Source organism: Vanellus vanellus, assembly GCF_965231255.1.
Source record: "Vanellus vanellus genome assembly, chromosome: 7".
Classification (NCBI taxonomy): Eukaryota; Metazoa; Chordata; class Aves; order Charadriiformes; family Charadriidae; genus Vanellus; species Vanellus vanellus.
The window spans coordinates 29,282,499-29,305,258 of NC_138912.1; the positions used below are offsets into that span (position 1 = coordinate 29,282,499).

The 22,760-nt window shown below is 36.8% G+C and overlaps 1 protein-coding gene across 1 annotated transcript in view; it reads left to right on the top strand.

The window, feature by feature from the left end:
- The window catches only part of SH2D4B (SH2 domain containing 4B), a gene marked incomplete at both ends in the record, with an annotated part of 67,103 nt that overhangs the window by 41,463 nt on the left and 2,880 nt on the right, over window positions 1–22,760 (top strand). Inside the window, one exon of the mRNA XM_082486752.1 lies at window positions 21,602–21,822. Within this exon, the coding sequence (XP_082342878.1) occupies window positions 21,602–21,822 (221 nt within the window). The remainder of the gene's footprint in view (window positions 1–21,601; window positions 21,823–22,760) is intronic.

Here is a 22,760-nt window from a genome sequence, read left to right on the forward strand (position 1 = left end):
TGGTGGCTGAAACAGATAGTATTTCCATTTGTTTGCTCTGTCTTTCATCTGTCTTTTAACCCGTCTCTTTTGCTTGAAATTTGTTTCAGCATTTTTCTTTCCATACCCACTGCTTTGCCAGCTGTTATTTTTGATATTTTTCATATTTTTTTAACTTCAGGTGTTAGACTTTTTGCTCTCACATATTCTGTTCTGCATTTGGTCATCTTCCATTCAGAACATAGGAGAGTGTTGCTGTTTGCAGAGGGGGCTGATCTCCAAATAATTCCCCAGCTTTAGCTGAGACCAACATTTTATGATTGTTGATGTTATTTATCCATGATAATAAAAGGGATCTCAGATGTACAGTAAGTATACTACAGTATAACAAAACGTGGAATTTATTCATTGCCTGTCTGTGAGGTGTCTGTATGCATGTTTGCTAAGCGTCTACTGTAGTGCTATCAGATCTCTACTTGCTTGAAAGGAAAGTTCAGAGGCTGATATCACAGATCTGGAAACATGAGGTAGTTGCCCTAAAGGTTGTACCTTTAAAAGGTAATTGCAGTAGCATGGGTCCTATTGTGGAGAACTATTTTATCAAGGGAAGTCAAGGGTGGTGGTGCAGTTGCTGGCTAAGGGAGGGGCAAGCTGTGAAGAAGCGGATCAGAGCAAGTTGATGGATGGATGGAAAAATGCTGAAAGAAGCAGAAGCTGAGTAATCCCTGAGGTCAGGGGAGCGAGGGAAGACAATTTTCAGCTTAACAGGATCGTGTTGCAAATGTTTATAGATCAAGGTTTAATTTTGGATGGCTAATATTGTTTTCAGGAAGAAACTTGTTTTCAAGAGGAAAATCTAGCAGACCTAAATAGTGACAATGGTTCTGCAAATCAGATGCTCTCAGTAAAGGATTCAAGACTTACTATTTCTGAAAGTCTACTAATTTTGAGTCCTTGAACAGCAGCGGCAACACTGGGCACATTGGTATAGATGAACTGTGGGAAAAATAGCTTATAAAATATAGCTTGTATTATAATATTTTCTAAGGGTCACAGAAAAGGCAGTGGTTTGGTTTGAAAAACATCTAACAGTGAATGCAGTTTGCTGCTTTGAACGTAAAAGTACACTTTTTCTTCTGCTGTTGCATTCATTGAATGATTGGAAGGTTCATGTGAGGAAGATGTAAAACAAGTGCTTGTAAAACCTGCAGAAGTGCAGCCTTCTTGATATTAATGATCTATTTTATAATTCACTCCTTTATTATTATCTAGCTTTTACGTCTGTTTGAGAAAGTGTACAGACAGATTCTCTGCTTAAGTAAACTGAGTCCCAGGGGTCTGGGATTTTTTTTCCCTTCTTGAATTGCTGTCGATGAGTTACTTTATTGGGAAAGAGGGTCAAGATCCTGTTAAAAATCTCCTGAATTCATTGAGAGCTTTTCCACCGTCTTCCACAGGCCTTGAAAGATGCATCCAAAAAATAGCTGTATGCAAAGCTCTGTATGTAAAACATTCTGTGATTAGGAAACGTCTAGAATGGAATCAGAGAAATCAGCACTTCAAATATCTGTAGACTTTTTAGCCTGTGACTGCTGTAGAGATACACCCAAGTCAACACAGGCTGACAGTTATTGCCACCTTGATGATTTTGTGTAAAACGAGTAATGCCACAGTCATTTAGTATTATTAGTCATCATTCCTAATCTGTGTGGATTTCTCCAAAAATGTTGTTAGGAGTGAATGCTACCTTTGCTGGGAATCTTGGCGGGAAGAACAGAAACGAACAAGTTTGGACACCAAATTACACTCTCGTCATATAACCCTACATTAGAAAATGGGTTGAGGCATACTGTTAGGCCCGAGTGGGGAGGCGTGCACTGCTGTCACCCCTGTTGTCCCTATTCTGTGGTTAAACAGAGCGCATTATTTTCCAAGGCTGCTTAGTCCTGTGCTTTTCATCACTGCTGAATTCAGGCACCGAGATGAATGATATTCATATGACAATGGTTACGTGGGAAGAATGAGAGCCTTCTGTTGTGTTATCTAAAGGGGTTAATAAACACTGTATGAGACAAGTCAGGCTGGAAAATATGTCTGGCATTTGAAGGACTGATGATGGGCTCACTCTGGTTTTGCACTACGGCATTTAAATAGTAATAATACTGTAATTTTACTTTACTTTGAAATAATTATAAAGCAGTAATGTTTATAACCTACGCATACAGGTTTTATTGGGGCACTATACAAGAACCAGTTTGTCCTTGCAGGTTTATATATATTCTCTGTATGGGTAGATTCACACATAGTTTTTAGACCCATGATAATCGGTTTACTTGCTGTGAGATAAAACACTATTTTTTATATTTCCAGAACATATTCCTATCAATCAAACATCTACTGGATGTTCTGATAGTACTTTTCAAAGCTAGTACAGTATTTGGAGTTAAGCACTTAGATCCCATGGTAGATTCTGGTACTTGATTATGGATGTCTCAAGTCAGAACCATAACTACATGACAAAACCCAAATACTTCATCAGCTCTAGTTCAGTTCTCAGCTTCTTCCTTAAGAAATGAGAGGTGTTTTGCTGTTTTCTAAGAAATAAGATGATCCTTCCTATACTGAGTCATTCCGCTTAGGTCATAATGACTGTTTCAGTCTGTTAGTTCTTTTGAAGGCTTTGGAATTGTTTTTCTAGTGCCATTACAGTTCCAAAGTGTCTACACAGACAGGTTATTAGCAAACAAAATAAATGTTTTAGACTCATGGCTCCCCTTGGAAGGGAGCAAAGTATCAAACTGAGGTAATGTGAGCTGTAACATGCTGCAAGGAGAAAGGAAGCACAAAAGAACAGCAGGGAAATTGTAGAATGAGGCAATTGAATAATTAATGTAAATAGGCTAATTGCTAATGTGAAATGAGCTTTCTTATTCTTTTACAATACATTGTCCTTCTTGACTGCTTTTTAACTGGAAGCTATATTCTAAGGATTAGGTGTGTTCTAAAGATAGAAGGCAGCAATTTTTCTGAATAGGTATTGCAGACACTAAAAATAAGAGGTAATAAAGAGCATTTAACCACAAAGGGAAAACAAGTTTGATGAAGTCTTAACGGTTTCATGGATACAAACAGGTCAGGTGCGGTGCCCATACAGGGCACTGCTAGTCAAAGATTTATTTTTTCTAGGAAAAAAAAAAAGTCCTTTCAATTCAAGTTTGTGCCAGACAATTCTTTGTATTTGTGAAGAATATGCACCAGCTTTTTCATAGAGTTTACTTCCAGGTGAATTTACTAATCCCTTAATGAAAAAAACTTCAATATTGAAAATAAAATTGCTTTACATTCTGAAGACTCCTTGCCCTCTTTATTTAAAACACTAAGATTTTTCTTCTCCATGTGCTACTATTAGAGCATTGCATAATGAGCAATTACAATTTCATTTAGTAAGCCATTGTGGTAGCTTAATGTACTTATCTGTAATTTTACATGACAGTTCTGTGTTCTGTCTCCTTATTGAACTGGGCTGTGTGTGAGGCTATTTCTCTATTACTGTGGCTCCTGCAGTCAGCCTTTATGTCATTACATAAAACAAAAAGGAGAGGTGTTCCTGAATGGAAAGCTCTGCTGTTAGTGTTTGGAAACAAAGAATCCTTTCTAAAAGCCAAGTTACAGCATGAGTTATTTGGAACAAATCTTATATAAAGACTTAAAACTAACCAATTTTAAAGAAAATAAGCAATGTTAGAGTCAAGCAAAAATCCCTGACAGCGACAAAGATTGCTTATGCTAAGACTGGAAGAAATTATGATGATTCTTTATAGTAACCAAAGCGAATGCAGAAGGCCTTGTTCATCTGTCCAGCAGCCTGAATCTGAGCTGTGGTTCCCTTTTACATATACTGTAGTCTGTTCCTTGCATGCTGGATCATGCTTTCTCCTTGCAGTGTCAATTGTATATGTGTTAATTGGTTAGTTTATCCACGCACAAGGTGCGCTTAGGTGTCAGGCGCTACTATCACAAGACATTCAGCTCCTACTGCATATCTTTAAATGCTGTATCTGCATGTTTCCTGATCACCCCCTCTAGCATACCGCAGGTGTCCTGTGTAGAACCTTGTTAGTCTTGGATGAATTGCTGATACCCTGCTTATTGTTTATCCATATCTAACTCTTTATCAGCAATGCCTCCAGCTCTTGTTCCTTTGCCTTACACTTACAATAACATGCTTTCTGCTTTACAGGCTTCCATATATTTTCTTCAGCTTCTGCTAGACTAAGTTGTATTTATTATTTTATCTGCAGTAGTTTCTGTTCAAAGTACAGCAAATACTTGCAGACCCAAGGTCAGAAAGTTTTACTGCTTTCCCAGCAGATGGCCTTCTTATGGGTCCTTCCGTCTTGCTATGCAAAGTATCAAAACCGCAGTCCTATTGATCCAGCCTCAAGGCAAAAGATTACAAGGTACTAGTTCCACAGCTCCTTTGAAACAATGCTATTTTCCTGCTAAGCAAACACAACGCTCTCAAGCAGGGTATTAGCAGCTATGGTGTGCAGTCGTGCAGGGGGAAACGCATGTGACTGCACAAAATTAGGTTGCTGGTTCAGCTTAATTTCAGTTCACCCAGGTAGGAGCAGATCGTGACACTTAAACTGCTTTTACCACAGGAGATAAACAGTAGGAGATGATACAAAACCAAAGAGATTTATGTGACTCTGTAGGCAACTCATCTGTATGTGCAACTTCACTATGTGATGCTGGCATGGAGGCAGAATGAGGTGGAGTGTGGGAAACATACGTTGGCCCTTCCCCTGAAAAAGAGAGTGACAGATCCTCTTCTTCCTTCTTGGATTTCAGAAAGGGCGGTTCTTCTGGCCGCCTTCTTCTCCTGACCTTTCAGTGAATGGGACTGTGAAATCACACACTCATGAATCTTTTTAAGAGGTAAAACTCCAAAAGAGCTATGCAGATTAGCATGCTGATTATCATGGCTCTGACTGGATCGTACCCTACTTCTCTATCCGAGATTAGCATCTGTAATATAATACACAATAGTTCTTAATCCATGATAGGGAGGACTTGGATCTAAATTATATGTAATTCCAGGGAACATTTTGCCACTGCTGTTACCACTGCCTCTCGCAATTAAACACAGCATGGATCTTTCATGAGAGCATGTGGCTATTGTAAATTCATTCCAGTATGCTTGACAAAAAGAATCTTTTGTACTTGAAGTGAGCTGCGAACATTTATAGATATTTTAGTTCAAGAGAGAAGAAAGTAATAGTTCATTAGTCGTGGGACAGCTCTCTCTCCTATTTTCTCTCTTAACCATGCCACCGTTTACAGGATGGGGATGGAAGCTTTGAGAGCGAACTGGTAACAACAAACGATTCTGCACACTTGCTGTCTGTGTCCAGTTCCTCTTATTATGTAAACTGGAATAGTTCCATTGATGAAATTAAGCATAAATGAAAGACACATCAATTCCAGACTTTGTATTTGAAATTAAGTAAAAAATTCTGCTTGCTTCTGTTTGTAACTTAAGAACCTCAGATGAAGTTGGTCCCTCCATTGAAGCCATTTCTGCTTACTGAATAGTGGCTTCAAACACCTAATTCGGATTATCCTGCTGTGAGTTTGATCTTAGCTGCTAGCTCGCTCACCTTAATTCCAGTGCTGGTAGGAAATGAGGCTATTTAGTGGCTGGTTTTTAGTGACTTAACTGAGAACTGGGTCAAACCCCAGAGGATGTCCAGAACTGGATCACTGTAAGAACAGCACGTGGTTATTATACTGCTGATCATTAGGTGCAAAGTTTTTACTATCCCAATGTTATTCTTACTTGACTTTCAACGATGCTTCAGTGTCTGGTTCACTTTATTGAGTGATTAAAGGTAACTCTTTCCCCTGAGGAACAGTACGCTAAATCAATATGCAAGAATGTTGCAAGCAGCTAGAAACCACTGTAATTAACAAAGTTAGCTTAAAGTTCCCAAATCTAGCCAAATGTGTGAGAAGAAAAGTTAATAATCAATATTATCCCTAGATTTATTTTTCTTTGAGCTGGAAAAAGAAGTGTAGTTTTTTAAGAACTTAAAGAAAATACCCCAATCAAAATGCCTTGTAGAAATCTGTCTGGTACTGCTATTTTAATTTGAATATGTGAAAATACTCCAGATATAGCAAGATTTAAATTTGTATCCCTTTTAGTGATAAAAGTTCTAACGATTACTTGATTAAAAAACATGTATAAAGCTTTCTTCTAAGCCCAGTGATGTCATCTGCAAGATTCTGACAGATGTAAATAGATTTCAGATTTGACTGCTAATGTACCTAAAAAATGTATGCATTCCTAAACTTTACACAAATGGAATATATTTAAGGCAAAAACATTTTCCTTCACCTATGAAAAAAGCATGAAAAGCAAAGAACACAGTGTATTTTCTGCTTAGTTATCTGTTGTAACAGCAGCTGTAAAATTTGAATTCCAGGGCTCCATGTTAACTGTGACTTTTATTTTTCTCGTTCTATTGAGTGAGCTCTGCTGACACTGTGATTTACTATTACGGTTGTTGTTTAGGTTTATGGAAAATGTATCTTGACAGCTTCTTCAACACCTATAAGATTATAGTGTTCTAGGTAAGCTGTAAGATACCTGTCCTTTTGAAGACCATCATGGGCTCATGCATGTATTTGTATACATGTAAACTTTTCATACTTTTTGGATCTGTTAATTTCATTGTAAAAAGGAGAAGGGTTGATTGGTTATTTTTGAGTGTGGGGTGTATTTTTGTTAATAACCAAGGGGGGGAGGGTATTATTTAAAAACAAATTGAGAATGCATTCAGCTGCTTTTTTTCTGCCTAATTTACAATCAAGAACATTATCATTAAAACCTGCTGAAAAGTTTTCATACCTTATACTCACAAATTGTTGTGGTGATTGCAGAGCCAGTTGTGCTGTATGATTGCCATTATCAGCTGATATCTACTCAGTGTGTACTCACTATGAGCCAATTTGGCTGTAAACCATGGGCCAAATTTATAACAATAGTCAAGGTTCCTCCTGAAATTTAATAGTTTCCTGCCAGGAGCACACAGCAACCCCCAGCTAAGTTATAAGGTACAAGAAAACGTAGCATGGAAAGAGAGAAGCTGGAGCTTACTGCACCCTAGTGATGATGCCTTTCAGGTCGCTACCCACCTGCATGAGCCTTGGTCTGCCTTCCTAGGGCTGACGTAGAATGCACCCCAGAATCAAAAAGTCAACTCTTATTACACATGGAGCTGGAGGTCGAACTAGAAGTTTAATGAGACTTGTTGGATGCAATGAAGAATCAAAATCTAACTTCCATATACTCAGGTAAAAAGCAAATTAAAACTAAAATAGCATGGGTACATCAATACAAATCAGTATCAATATAAAAAGGCCAGTGAAAAACATTAGCAACTCTAGCAAATTTAGCAGCTTGTCAGAGGCTGTAATGTGATATTTTGTTTACTACCATGTAACTCAATTAACTTCTAGACATTTCAGTGTCCATTCATTGGGCGAATGCTCTTACAGTGAGACGACTAAATTAATGAAGTTGTATTCATAATGCATTCCCAGTGTACTGAATGACAAATCAATACTAGCATAAAATAGAGCCATTTAAACTAGCAATGTATCAGGAAGACTCCTGAAGAAATCTCTGAACATTCCTAATGTTCAAAAACATGATCAACATAGATATCACCACTCTGTTGTTAACCAGTAGACTTATGAAACCTTTCCCACACAGCTGTGCATTTTGTATTACACTATTCAAGGTGTTTGTTCACAGAAATTTGACATTTGCATAAAACTGACTAAGTATGGATATATGTGGAGAGATTTGGTTTTCTGTTTACATATAAGCAGATTTTGAATATCTACTAGCCCTTACTCATGTCAAAATCTTACTTCTCTTTCACAGTGGTAATTGTGAAGCTTATTTGTTTTAGGTAGAACTGAAAATTAATTGTCTTTATGGAATGTAATTTAAGTATTTATTTAGTATCTTTTTCTGCTGCAGAGATGCATCATATAGAAAACTATGCAAATTCATAGAAGTGACATCTGCTAGTCTAAAGCCCATCCAGTTGTCTTCCTTTTTATGTCACTAGCATGATCATTCTTCTTCAGATGTTCTTAAAATGTGCTTTCATTCAATACATCTCATTTTTTTTTTTTTAAGCTTTATTCTAAATAGGATTAGGGTATATTTCCTAGTTGCCTGAAGCCGTAATCTATATTTTTGATTGCTTTATTGCACCCAAATAAAATATGTCAACCCACTAATAAAGACAGCAAGTTCAGTTTCTAAGTCCAAATTTGAAGTGTTGGGCTTGATGTTAATTCACCAAAATTGTGAAAAACTTACGCATGTACTGAAGATATTCTTAAACATACTTTGTCTTTGTAATGAAGAAATTATACTGCTTTTATACGAGACATACTGATGAGCTTTATGGCAATGTGGAGAAGGAAAGAATGCCCGAGAATGACCTTTTTTTTTTTTTTTTTTTTTTTTTTTTTTTTTTTTTTTCCCTGGGGATGATCTTGACCAAGTGGCACTGCTCATTTTCTCTGAGTTTTACCATTGAAAATTGTAGGGTTTTTATAATTTAGCTCATGACTGAATGTGCTGGTTTTCCCTCCTGGGTTTTTTGTGTGGTTCTTGGAGATGCTCTGATAAAGGCATAAGTACCCATAAAATGTGGTGATATGAAAATGTGGCTGCTTTGCTTTTGTTTGTCTTTTTGTAGTCAATCTCTGCATCTTGCAGCCTTCAGTGCAATTAACTCATGATTTAAGAATCTTCTTGTTCACTTTGCTGCTTCTCACTTGACTTGATGAATTTTGCCAGTAGCTTCCTATTATCTAAGTAATTTGTTCCTTTTCATTTTGTAAATCCAGTGGCTGTGCTTCATAGGTATTTATAGCTTTGGCAATAGTGGCACAGGAAAACTGCACTAGAACTTAATGTTGGTGTCTTACTTCTTTTGATATGGAAATCATAACATATTACAATTCTTAGTGATTTATTTCTATTATTATTAGAAAGCTTTTTGGCAGCTGGTTGTCTCAGTCCAGTCTGTGTGGACAAGGGCCCGATTTTTTAATTTCTCTGTATTTTCTGTACTCAGTTACATGATAGGAAAATGGGTATAATGGGTCACAAAACTTCCCCAGAATAAATGACCGCACAACATACAAGGCAAAAGCAAATCAAGCCATAATTGTTCTGCCAGAGTTTATGTTGATTTATTACATCACTTATGCAGTATAATGCCATAGTCACAGCCTAGACATTAAGAATTTCATGGGCACTGAATTAAATCCCCTGTTTTCCTCTAGAAGTGGTATATTTATGATAAGCATGCAAACGATGGGGTAACCACAGTGGGTTGTTTTAATGGACATGCATTATTATCTCTGTTCTATACATCCTTAAATGTGGCCATGTTTTTAGAAGAGGGGCTGGTAACACAAAGGATCCAGTCTGTGCTTGCAGACAGAAATGATTTGTTTGCCTAAGCATCCATGGACTCACAATTTGAAAGCATCAAAAATGATTTACATATCAATACTTTAAGTGAAACCATATATAATTGTTTTTAGCATATGGTGTTTTTCTTATGTCAAATTATTTGAGGACAGGAAAAAGCCTCTTACTCCTTAAGAAACATCAATATATTAAAAAGTGTAGTACAGAAGCAGAGCCTGGTGCTAAAATAAATATAATGTATATTTTTAGCATTTAATTTTTTAAAGACTGCTTATGGAATCACATGTTTTGTAAAGTATTCCACGCTTCAGTCAGTAATGCTTATTTCGGAGCTAGTAAAATATGCATGCTGTTTTAAAGGATTGCATAGTTTGTCCTTCTAGGTAGAAGTTTTGTGCTTGACTTGTCTGTCTTGTTGAGATTTAATACCTGTTGATTTGCAAGTACAAGTATTTGTCCAGGCATTGGTTTTAAAAGAGAATCCTGGTGGTTAAATGTACATATATAGTTGAGTGAAAGGAGAAGTGGCAAGTTGATAAAAATCCAGTTTGTGCCTAAACTGAGAAGCAATCTGAAGAAAGATGGAAACAGTAAAATAAAATGACGGAAGTTCTACTATGGAACTTAATTACTCTGGAGATGTTTTCTGACATCTTCGTGCAAAGCCTAATGAGGAAAAGACATTATTTTTACTGAGATAATAACACACTGTTAACAACAGGGCACAAATATTTTAGGTTACTTGTTGTTTTCACACTTTAAAAAAAAAAAAAAAAAGCTGTGAACTGAAGCCGTACTTTGGTGGTTTGTTTTATGTATTTCTGTGAACATATCAAAAAATAATTTTGTGGAGTATTCAAACCCCTTAATTAGTCTGATTTAGGATATCCTGAATTTATGCTCAGTGTTGAGTGTTTTGGTGTTAGTTGTGTGTTTTTGTGATGACTCTCCTGTTCTGGAAATACCATGAAAGTATTTGAAACAATTTTGTCAGTTTTGAAACAAAAAACCTTTCCTTTTGAATGGGAAACTTTTGCTTTGAAAATGTGGTTAATTTATAATTTTAAAAAGACAAAAGTATTTAAAATACTACAATGAAGCCTTCCCTCTGACTAGATCCAAAATTTATATGGATCATCAATTTGAATTTTTTTTCTATCAATGAAATTTTATATCTGTCAGGTGATGGGATGTCCATTCTTTTGTCTGTTCTAACAACTGTAAGTGTTGAAATCACATTTTAAAAGAAGAACTTAAATTGAATAGCTGGCTACTGCAGTAGTAAGCCTGGTGTCATTTATAAACACTATCTTTGCTATAAGTCATGGAAATAGAACTGAAGTATGCTTCCATAAACTCTAATAGACACTTTTTCACTATTTGGATGATGGGAGAAGTTTTTTTTCAAAAGCGTTCTCTGAGACTGACGGTAGTTTTAACGCTTATGATTTTTCATACTCATTTTCCACTTGCAGAAAGTGGGAAATGGTAACATTTACACACACTAAATGAGCGGGTGTGTAGACTTTTAAGTTCCAAATGCAGCTTGCATGGCAAATCAGAGAAGTTGCACTCAATTCTGATTCTAATGCCTTCAGCATTTAGTGTCCAGTGATTGATGGTTTTGAATTGCAAATAATTTCTACTTTTATATGAACATTTCTTTAAATTCTTTTGTAAGCCTTGGATTCAAGAAAGAATTCTCAGTTTCTGCGTGTTCAGAACTGTATCTCTCGACTTTCCTTGAGCAACTACCCATCAGCCAGTAACGGGCTCTTTGAAACCGTGTCTCTGCAGGAATGTCATCCCAGCCAAGGCTATTTAGTAGTAGTGCTATTCCATGCACTATTCTTGTCTTTTGTCAGTGTGTTCCCCCAGGAGCATAATCTGGCAGTGTTGCCTTAGAATGGGTTGTAAAAGCCAGGGAGGGGCTACAAAGAGACTACATTTAACTAATTCTTCTACTTTGTCTTTTTACTGAAATCTAAACCAGACAAAAATCTCACTGTGGACTTTATTTTGTTTTCTGAAGTTGGTTTGGTAAAAGCTCAGTCTTCCATGTTTGTTCATGTCCATGCTGCCCTCAGAAGTATATAGGAGGAACAAGGATTTATGATGGCTGGAGTTATGAGAACATGAACAGATCTGAGGAGGGCTTTTTCTCTCTCATCCTCTCCTATCACAGACCAGCTTTCTAATATTTTTCGTTGATTTAGATCTCATTTGCATATCAGAAGATTTTCTCTCTCATTTTCAAATTCAGCAAACTTTGAGGATTTAAATAAGAAGTAACAAGGTGAGTAATATAAACAAGTGAAGTGGTTAAGAAGTGCTTGCAAATGATGCTAGAATTTCCCTTTCTTTTTCCTCTGTTGCTTGCAATACCAAGACTGAACAAATGCGAATATTTTGTCTTCTTGGAGAAAGGATGGTGAATACTGGCCTCTAACCTTCTAAAAAACTGCCAGGCTTTTCAATTTTCACACAAAACACAATATCAGTGGCTATTGTACCAGAACAGATGTGTTTCTCTTTGCTGGACCAGGATCAGAGCTTAAATCAGCCTTTTTGTTCTACCGTGTTTTTGTATTACACCACTGTACTTTTTCTAGCCCTGTCAGGCTGCGCTACTGAGGTATTTCTGTGTGCTTTACTAATTAAGCAAACTTTAATGTTTCAGACGATACAGTAAGGTCTTAGTATCTACTTTGCATATGTCATATCACGTACCTATCACTAAAGTTTATTGATAGTCTGTATAGTTGGCTTTTTCATACATAATAGAAATAAAAATTCAATTCCATCGGTATTGTTAGGAGTGAACACCTCCTACAGGAATAATTTGTAATAAATTTCTCTATTTGGATTATTGTACTGATATTTTCTCAAAGCATGTTTCTTTATTACTTGGAGTTTGCAGACATCCTCATGAATACACTTATTTTCCATGCTCTATTTATAACATCATCTAGGATGCTTATATAGGAAGTATGTACTGATTTATTTATTAAAAAAAAAAAAACCAAAACCAAAAACAAACCACTTTCTTATTTTCCAGTCACCCTATCAGTAACAAAAAAAAACATCATTATCACGAATATTTGTACTGATTGTGTAACGCATCCTCTTAGGATACCTGGAACCTCCTTGATGTTGCTCGTCCATTAACTTTACTAGAACATAGAGACTTCCAACTTGAGTCAGTGAAAACAATACAAAAATAAATACTATTGCCCCTAAACACACAGAGAAGTAGTTTGAGAAACCACTGAAAATAAAATGGTTAACTCCCATTTTTTTTAAAAGAGCTTCTTTTCAGAAGCTGTTCAGATGAAAAGCGAAAACTCACAAAAATTAAATGGTAATAGCAGAGGTTTAATGCAGGAATTTCAGGTCAGAAGAGCCCTTTTCTAAAGAAAAAAAAATCCAGAAATGCATATGTGAGAGAAAACGTTAAAGGTCTTTTGTTCTACTTTTTCTTCTCTGATAGGTGACAATTAATAATGTACAAAGAGAAGAGAGTGTTTGAAATCTTTGTTTTCCTCCTGGCTAATGCATTCTATAGGCTGATCTGAAAGGAAGGAAAGAAACCAACACCATGCTTTGAGGAGACATTAACAGAAAAATTTATAGCTCTATTATACCGGTGGTGTATTCAGGCAAGTAATGCAAACGCCTATCTTTTTTATGTGCTGCACTGCTTGTTAGCGAATATGGTGTAAATATTGTGACAGTGAGTATAAAGGGTTTTTACAGTATTTGATAGTTTGGATATAGAATGAACTTTAAAGGAGACAATTAAGGGGTATATTTTCTGCAGAGCGCATAGGGAATTAACTGTGAGCCACACTGGCAACAATGGATGTAGCACATCTGACTTTCTGTAAACCTGAATAAAAATACCCATTATAACTACATTACTCGTTTAGATAAGATTTTTCGAAGATTCCCTGGGGAGCAAGGCACCCATTTTCTTCAGAATTTCAGTAGGTTTTTAATTGCTTTAAGGAATCTCAGCCTTAGGAAATTAAGAAAGCTTCTGAGGTCTGAGTTTTCTTTTTTTTTTTTTTTTTTTTTTTTTTAAAAAAAACGGTTTATCCTGACAGAACAGAGATGAATCCATGTTACTTAAAATAAAAAAAAAGAAGAAAAAACAAAAGAAAAACCTCTAAAAACCAGGCCTATATATTTTTATATAAGATACTTTTCCTTGGTGAATTTCTTCTGTGTATAGAGGCTCAAGATATTCCTATGCACCACATAAGTCTTGAAGGAGAGCTTGTTTAGGGTATGGTGCATTATCAGTATGTCTCATCCTTGCCTGAAGGGATCTCCTGCCATCAGAAAAACATTATTCCTCTGGACCTTGGTTTTCTATACATATCTGTATGTAGCCCAGTGCATACCTTCCATACTGAACAAGGCCCACTGGGGAGATAGCCAAGATTCACTGATCTATTGTTTCCAAATTCTGCATATATCTTAAATGTACCAGGATGGTTACAAAAGAGAGGAAAGGTGAAGACTGGGTAACAGAGTCCTGCTCACCTTTCAACAGCACAGATTTATCTCTATTTAGGTATGCTACTGCATGCATTGCTCCTGAGCTTGCGCAGAAGAAAAGGTGGTGAAATGTTTCTCCAGAGGCTCCCTAACAAGTGTCACTTCACTTTGCCTATGTAGCTCAGAGAGGAGGCCAGCCCCGTACTATCCACTGAGCACTCAGATAACCTGTGACATGACCAATGTATTTCAAATGTGCATTTTACCTGTTAATTTCTAAATACATCCCCACTTTGCATCCCATTGCAGTTCTATGCAGAGTTTTACTTCTACATTAGGTTTTGCTTTTTGTGACCTATTGCACGTTGTTTCTCTATTATCAGCACAGAGGCCTATAGCCTCTTACTTAGTAACATTTATGGATACTTACTGGGACTTAAATCAGATTACCAACATGCAGCACACCATGAAATATTTGCATTCTCACCAGCTGTAAGCAGGAAAAGCATTTCATAGGAACTCTGCACCCCTTGGCTCTTGGGCTCTTGCCATGACACTTGTGGCCAGGTTTTGAAAAAAAAACCCACAACAGTCCTTGTGCTGTGGTGGATTTTTTTAGTTGTTGTTTTTGTTTGTTTTTATTTAAAAAAAAACAAACAACTTTCCATTTATTTTGATGCCTAAATGGGAACAGAACTCCTTTGAAGATCTAGTCCCATGTGAGTTTATCCTGCATTAACAGCAGATGGTGAATAGCTTCAACAGCTTTGTTCCTATTACCAGCCGTCTTTGATTTACTCCCTTGCTTTGCTTTTCAGTCTTTATTGCTTCTATTCTGAAATAGCAGAGGCAGAGCTTTTGTTATCTCTCAGCCATAGCTTTTCTCACACAATACTACTGATCTCTTCTTTCACTATTTGTTTTGTTGCACTATCTAAAAAAAGTATTGTGACTAAAAGGAAGGAGAAGTCGAGGATGAAACCTTTTTAATAGAGTATCACACTGTAAGATCCTATTGCTCCAAATATTTGTGCGTGCTACTCCTGCTGTAAATGCCAGAGAAATTACAAGGTATGACCTAGATATGTTCATTTTCCTTTGGCTATTTCAGTTGCGGATCAGTCCATAAACCACTATAACTGATAACAGTGTTCTTTAAATTGTACATGACATGGGTAGTCTCAAGGATAACATAGAGAATTCAGTCTAGACATCATAGTTTTGTAGATTAATTGTGTCCTTCCCAACGAACACCCGTAAGTATGTTCAGTCAGCTTACGAGTCCACATATAGACTTGCACCTGTGGGAAAGAATTGAAAAAGTCAACCTGAGGAAACTATTGCTTTGAGCAACGTAGCGACTGTTTTTCCTTAACAGCATAAACTATAGCTGCTCTAGTTCTTGCACTGCAGGGGAGCCATCACTTCATCTTCCCTGCTCTTATGCTTTTGATCTTTCCGAGTGGTTGAAGGAGCTGGATTTTTTACTTTCTCCAAGACTAGAGTTGGTTGCTAGTGTCATGCATTCAAACATTTCTTTCAAGCCTTTAGCGTCGCATCTTATTATGGGAACTAAAATAAAAAGGTCAGATTTATTCTAAACCTTAGGTCCTCAGCTTCCGTTTTCATCTTAGCTGGTGTTTATTCTTCCTGTGTATCTTTGCTGTGGGCTCTGAAATCTATGATCCCCTCTATGAGGTTCATAGGCTAGTGTGCTTACAAGCTGCTCTAACACTTCCTGGCAGTAGTTTGTTAATGCTGGCATGCTAACGCAGGCTGTCAGCTCTTCCTAAACCACGCTGGCTGCAGCTGGATTAATGCCTTCTGAATTTCTCTTTACTTTTCTGATGATTTCTTTTAAAACTGATCACCTTTATTCATATTTCGGTACCAAGGAGGTTGGGTCTTTACTTCCAACTACGTGATTTTTATTATTATAATGATGTAGGCAGAAAAACCTATGACATATTTTCCTCTCCTCAAACCAGAACTTTTCGGTTTTGGTTAAAAATACCCAAGACCCTAAAAGCGATTCTATATAGATTTATTTTCAGGCTTTTATAACAGTTTCTTATGAAATTTGTTTCAGCATTTTTTGCAAGGTGAGGTGTAATCCAACTTTTGACTCTCAAATCAGTCTCAGAGGAAAGGAATTTTGAAATTTTTGGAAAACCTGCTTGTTTATTTGCCTTTGGGAGATCATTTTATTCCAAATGGTATAATTATAGTAGTATGTCTGTCTAGCTCAGTTTTTCAGTTCCAAAAAATGGGAGTCATTGGCTGGTGCTTAGAAAACTAATCCTTCTAACCCTTGTGCCATTTTATCACTATTCTTCAAATTACTGTTTAGATCTGCCTGTATAATTAGACAAATATAGTCCTTTGCATTATTCGGGAGTTATCTGCTAATTCCTCGTAATTCCTTGTGTTTACTCATTTATTTATTGTTTACACTTGCTCTAGGTGTAATGTATCTGTATGACCTTTAGCATGTGAATTATTCATGTAATGATAGCCAAGAATATTTGTATTCACATGGGCTCTGATCTAATCCCACTGAAAACAAAAGAGATATTGGTATTGGCTTCTCCGTGTTTTGGATCCTGCTCCTAATTTTCATTGGTGACCTAAATCATACACTTCCCTCGTTAGATGCCTTAAGTCGTATAAACAGGATGAGTCTCTTTCCTCTTCATTGATTACCTGTGAATATTCATAATTGTTCAACAAATCAATTTTGCATTAAATAGAAGGCTTTTCATAATGGTCATGAAAGCACTTGTGGCATGAATGGTCTCATTAATATTTATTCACACCAGTATTTGTGACGCTTTTGCTCCGTGAGTAAAACCTCATGCACTGGAGTGTTTGAGATCAAGCTAATGAAAAAATATGAAAAGAGAAAACATCAGCTAAGCAAATAGCTTCTGTTGCAGAAGGATAAATGAAGACTTCTGGGCTGTGTTTGTGACTGCTGTCCCTCTAATCTTAGTCAACCTCTTGACATATATAAATGCATGTATGTATATTAAAAATATATTGGCCATTAAAGACCAAATTATCTTTACATATTGACGTTGTTATTACATGTGGTATGTTAGACCATTGGTAGATTACAACAATGGACGTGATGTAACTTTATTTGTATAATAAAAGAAATAATTTTAGACTTCTAATATACAGTCTTGCCTTGTTGGCAAAGTTTGTCAGCTTTTCTACTTTGGATTCATGCTTGTTATGGCATTCTTTTAGCAAATATTTATGTATTTCATCTCCTGAGTTTCACTCAAGGATGTATGTAGGACAGTGCCAAGAGAAGAGTGGGAAGCTGAAGTGTCATTACATAATATTTCAGAATAGCATTTTCTGCTATTGAGGCTGCTGTAAACTTGGAAGGCAGCATCAAGATTTCTTAGCTGTGCCCACTAAATTCATAAAGGACTCTCCAGTTCTCATGTGAGCTTAATATACTGTAAAAGTTAGGATGTTCTCTTTCTTTTTTTGAAAGATTGATGGCAGTAAAAAGAACATAATTACAAGAAAAATGTTAAGACTTGCCTATCATTGTAATTGCCATTACAGGCACTGTATTTAAAAATGAAACTGTTAATTAGGAACATGTCAGTTGATGAAAAGTGCTATGATTTGAAATAACTGCCTTCCAAAATGTTATTCTCTTGCTGAGACACCAGTGTTAATATATATAAGCGTTGCAAAACTAGAATGTTTAAAGTGGACATGTAGATGCATGCAGTGAATTTGGGGGGACAGGGGGCTAAAACTCAAGCCAGCTGATAGGATTTCCATGCTTTCAAGAGGAGTTAGTTACACCTTTGATTCTCTCCCAGTCAAAACCCTACTGCTCTCACAGTTTTTTATAGACAACAGCAGTTTGTATACTCTGAGAGAAATTATTTGGTGTGACAGGTAGAAGGTGTGAGTTTCAGTGGGGTAGCTAACTGCTGTCCAAATACACTATTTTGTGTTTGGACACATGATGAGTTAAAATGATGATATTGATGATAGATTGATTAATTGTGAGGTATTTATTTAAATTACTGATTTGCAAAGTTGTGCTTGCATGAAAGAATTACTGCTTTTGGCATAGTGCTGCTTTACACCAAGCAAAGATGTTGCCTTTTTTCTTTTCTTTGAGAGATTAGCAAGAATTAGAGAGAGGGGGAAATTAGCTTTCAAAGCATCAGTGGTTTCTTTTCCAGAGAATTTTTCCCAATTAATATCCTAACTAACACAAATAAGAGCACTGGTGACTCTAAACCTCTTACTAGGGCCTTGGGAAACCAAAGTTTCTTGACTTCAGTTCAAACAATTTTAAATGTTCACGTAGGGGTTTCACAGATGTTGTTTATTTCTGTATAGCCGTCTCAAGAGTGAGCAGTGCCACTCTTTTTCTAGTTGTCTCGAGAACAGTATCATGTTTTTTTTTTAAAGGGTGGAGGGAGACTTTCATTGCTGCAATCACCACCCACTGAAGAATTGAACCAGTGAAAAATAAAATAACTGGGAGGCAGAGAGAGGGAGGAGGTGGTGGGGAGAGATGGTTTCTTAGCTGTTAACAGAAATCAGGAGAGAAAAAGGGAAGAAAGCAGCAGGCTGGTAATTTATTACACCATCAGAAAAGAGAATTAAAACAAAAAAGAACTTGGCCATGAGCAATGTAGCATTTCTCACCTACTCAATGATATAAAGCACCCAGAACAAAAATAAGGTCTGGCAAAGAAGATAACATCACGTGGAAGCCTGCAGTGTTTTAGCTGTACTGGTGGGAGTTGACAGCAGGTGAACGGATTGTTTAGCATTAAACTAACTGATGCTAAATTAATTTCCTATTATAATGCCTGATAGCGATGGTTATTCAAACCCTAGAAATATCCTAAGAATAATGTTTTTACAACTCTCATTTTTTACAAACCCTCTATTTTTATAGGTGCTAAATTGTCTAGGCCACCTCATTCCCTAGCAGGGCTGTATAACAGTTCTGACACTGCTTAGAGAAGGGGTAGTTGTAACAGCAATCAGTTCCTATCCCAAATGTTCCTAGCATGGTTTCAATCTAGGATTACAGTATAAATATTGATTATTGGAATTAATGTAGTATTTGCTGGAACTGTTTATCCTTTCCTGTATCCTTGAATGCTCTGAGCTTGCTAGTGTGGCTCATCTACATGCATTTCTAGCAGAGATTTGTCAAGGAAGAAAGCATCATAATCACTGATAAAAAATTTTCATTGTATGTTTAAATTAAGGCAATTTGAGAGAAGTCTGGATATTTGCCTGAACAAATAGTGTGATTTCATAATCAATTTTTGTGTAATTCTTGGCACATGGCACGTGGGATTGGGATCTATTGATACAGCTTCACATAATACGCTTTATCATATGGATTCATATTAGTACTATCTCTTCATTTGAACAGAGATCAAGAATTTTTAACAATTCATCTTGGAATTCTTCCAATAAAACCATTTTTACTTCTGCAAAGTGCAGTAATTGCCACTGTTGCCTGAACAGTTGCATGCTGTTTCTAAACAAATGCATATGTTTGCATGTTTACTGCCTGTTTTGTAAGTCTGGTGCAAAGATATCCTCCAGAAAAGAGAACTGTACGTTTTTCAGCAGAGTATATACATGTATGTTTGTTCTTAGTACTGAGAATATTTCGGTAGGGACCTCTAAGCCCCACTGATATTGGGGCTGTGTTGTGTTCATCATTGTACCAAGTAAAACTGTGAAAGAAAGTCATTGCCTCAAAGTAGACAAAAACTGAAAGGAGATACTTTTCTACCTCTCCTAACATCACGCAGTGCTTGCTTTTAGGACCCAGATCTCCTCAGTCCCCTCCTATGTCTCCCAGAGGCATAATTTTCCTTGTGGGCTTAATTAGAGCATCCCAAACTTTGGTCTTTCTGGTAGGCCCTTCCTGTAGGAATTGGTAATCTCTGGGCTATGGTTATTATTACACTAAAACAATGTGGCTTTTCAGTACTTGGACTCCATGGAACTCTCACTAGGACGTGTAGGATTCCACGATGACAAGCAGTTCCATGAAATATTATATGTATTGTTTTGAGAAAGTTTAGCTTCACAGAGAGTAACTTTGGAACGTGTACATATATTATTTATTGACATTTGTGCCATGTTCACATTCAGGATGGCCTAATTCAACATCTGTTCCTGATTAAAGTGAGCATCTGGTATTTCACAGATAATTATGAGATATGAGCTTACTGTCCTCTAGGCCTACCAGGCAAATTGGAACCAGTCTCTCTAGGTGGATAGTAAGACCTGGTTCAGTGCTGGGTGCAATTCTGATCACACCTGTTACATGGGGTGTGTTCAGAATAGGATTTATCTGTTATACCCTGTTTGCAAGCAGAAGTACCAACAACTTCAGTGTTGTGTCCTGGGATCAGAAAGAAAAAGAAAGTTGAATATTTTTCCAACGCAGAACAACAAAATGGGAAAGTTCTTGAAAGCTCTACTCCTGTTAAACTTTTTCCCTTGCTTACTCTGAAAATCTGAATTTGGGATCCTTCTTTTGCCCTGACAAATAAATTCATCATACAGCAAAGGAATAAATTCATCTCTCAAAAAACTGCCTGGTGATCAGGATATGGGGAGAGAGTTTGTTCCCTGACTGAGTTTGTCCAGAGAGGTAAGTTGGCTTATAGAGAAAATGACCACAGGACGACAGTTAAGTACTACAAGAAGCCCCAGCTAATTTTATCTTCTTGTGTCCTGGAGCAAGGTGCATAACTCATTATTGTTCATTATGAATTGTAAAGACGAGCTTACTTCTGGTCAACAAATGCAACAATCTTATCATTGTGTTGGTACTGTCTTTAGCTCATGGCTACAGTTTTTAACTAGAGCAGACTATTACTTCTTATATTAAGCCTGAAAGGTGACAGAAGGAAAGGACAGTGATCTTTGTTTCTTGTTTTCCTCTGTGACAATGTTCTCTAGAAATGCAAGCCTGTGAATAAGTTATCTAACATACCCATGTCTGTTAGCAGCTCTGTTAGTTGCAGGATTTGATTTCTTTGTGCTCCAATTTATCTATGGTTGTGCATGTGTATGGATGTGTAAAAGCGGGCAAATCCTTTTTTTCCTGGCACTTGCTTTATATTCCTCCTTCAGGATCTTTAAAACAATTGTAAGGCAACACAGTCAGAAGTACTGCAATACAATTGCAATGTATTGCAAATTCAAATTGCAATGCCAAACCATGCTGATTTGCTAAAGGATCACTTGTACAGAATTCGCTGGTCTGATAGGCCAGTTGCATTTATGCACTTCCTTTGAAAAAGCAGTAAGGATAGGAAAAAGCAATTCTTAATCAGATAAATAAAAAGCATATCCCACCAGACTCCATCAAAACTCTTATAGCTATCCTTCAGAAGCAAATAGCATAAACATAGTCTCCATAGCTCTAACTCCTCCTATAAACATTTCAATCTTGAGAAGTTACGCCATTTTAATTTCAGTTCTGCTCCGTATTTGTTGCATTTGATTTACTCTGACAGACCTGTTATCTGCATAACCATAGGGTTTTTTTCTTGCCAGGTATTATCAGCCGCCAGGAGGCAGAAGAGTTGTTGATGAATAAAGCTGAAGGAACATTCCTGGTGCGAGTCAGTGAGAAAATCTGGGGCTATGCGTTATCTTATCGCCAGCAAAGTGGGTTCAAACACTTCCTGGTTGATGCTTCAGGAGATTTCTACAGCTTCTTGGGGGTAGATCCAAACCGACACGCAACACTGACAGATCTTATTGATTTTCACAAGGTAACACTTGCTAGGTAGAGATCAATAGCTGAGTGGAATGGATTAATAATTTAAAGAGAAACCATGTAATTTGAAACCACACTGGAAAGCAGAAGTAACTGTAGTGGGGAAAAGAATATACGTATATATTCTACAGTAAGCCTAGCTGTAACATTTATAGTTTGTGTGTTTTGTTGCAGTGAATCAGAAGCTTTTTCCCATGCTTTCCAATGCTTCAGCATGTATTTGTGTCCCCTTCTAAGCAGATTCTTACACAATGCATGCTGTGCTGGGCTAAAAATGGACTAATAAGGGCTGACAGAGCTAACACCTTCTGAGCCTCTTTGCTGTGCAAAATTGGATTGGAAGTATCACAGAAAGGTCTTTCAATAAAATTTCAGCATTTTTTGACCTTTGATGTGAGGGCTCTAATGTGCAAAAGCAAAGGAGTGGAGCCCTGCAGTAAAGAAGGGAACATGGAGGGGTTCTCTTTTAGGGATGTGCTAAGGGTCATTCCTTATTATCCAAAACAAACTTACAGGAGTAATTTACTACTTGTCTGTGACTTTAGATGGGTTTGAACTTGTGTTTCTTGTTGCCAGACTGACTAAACAGTAGCACTATTTCTGATAGCGTAGTTATTTTCGTCACCTTGGATCTCTCCTCATCTTCATCAGTTTTAATTCTGCTTTCTTCTTAGCCACCCTTACAATTTCTCTTCATCTTCTTTTCTAGTTCCTTTTCCTTTTTTATCCTTTTCTCACTCTTGTCTCAAACTAATTATATTATTTTTTTCCTCCTCCTTTTCTTCACAGCTTGTAATTTTTCAGTATTCAATCTCACAGACACTAAGCAGAGATAATTTTTCTTCTAATTTCCCTTCTTTTTTAAATCTTTCTTTTATTTCAGCTAGTTTGCAACATCTCTTCAATCTAACCTGCACACTATTTCTTCCAGCT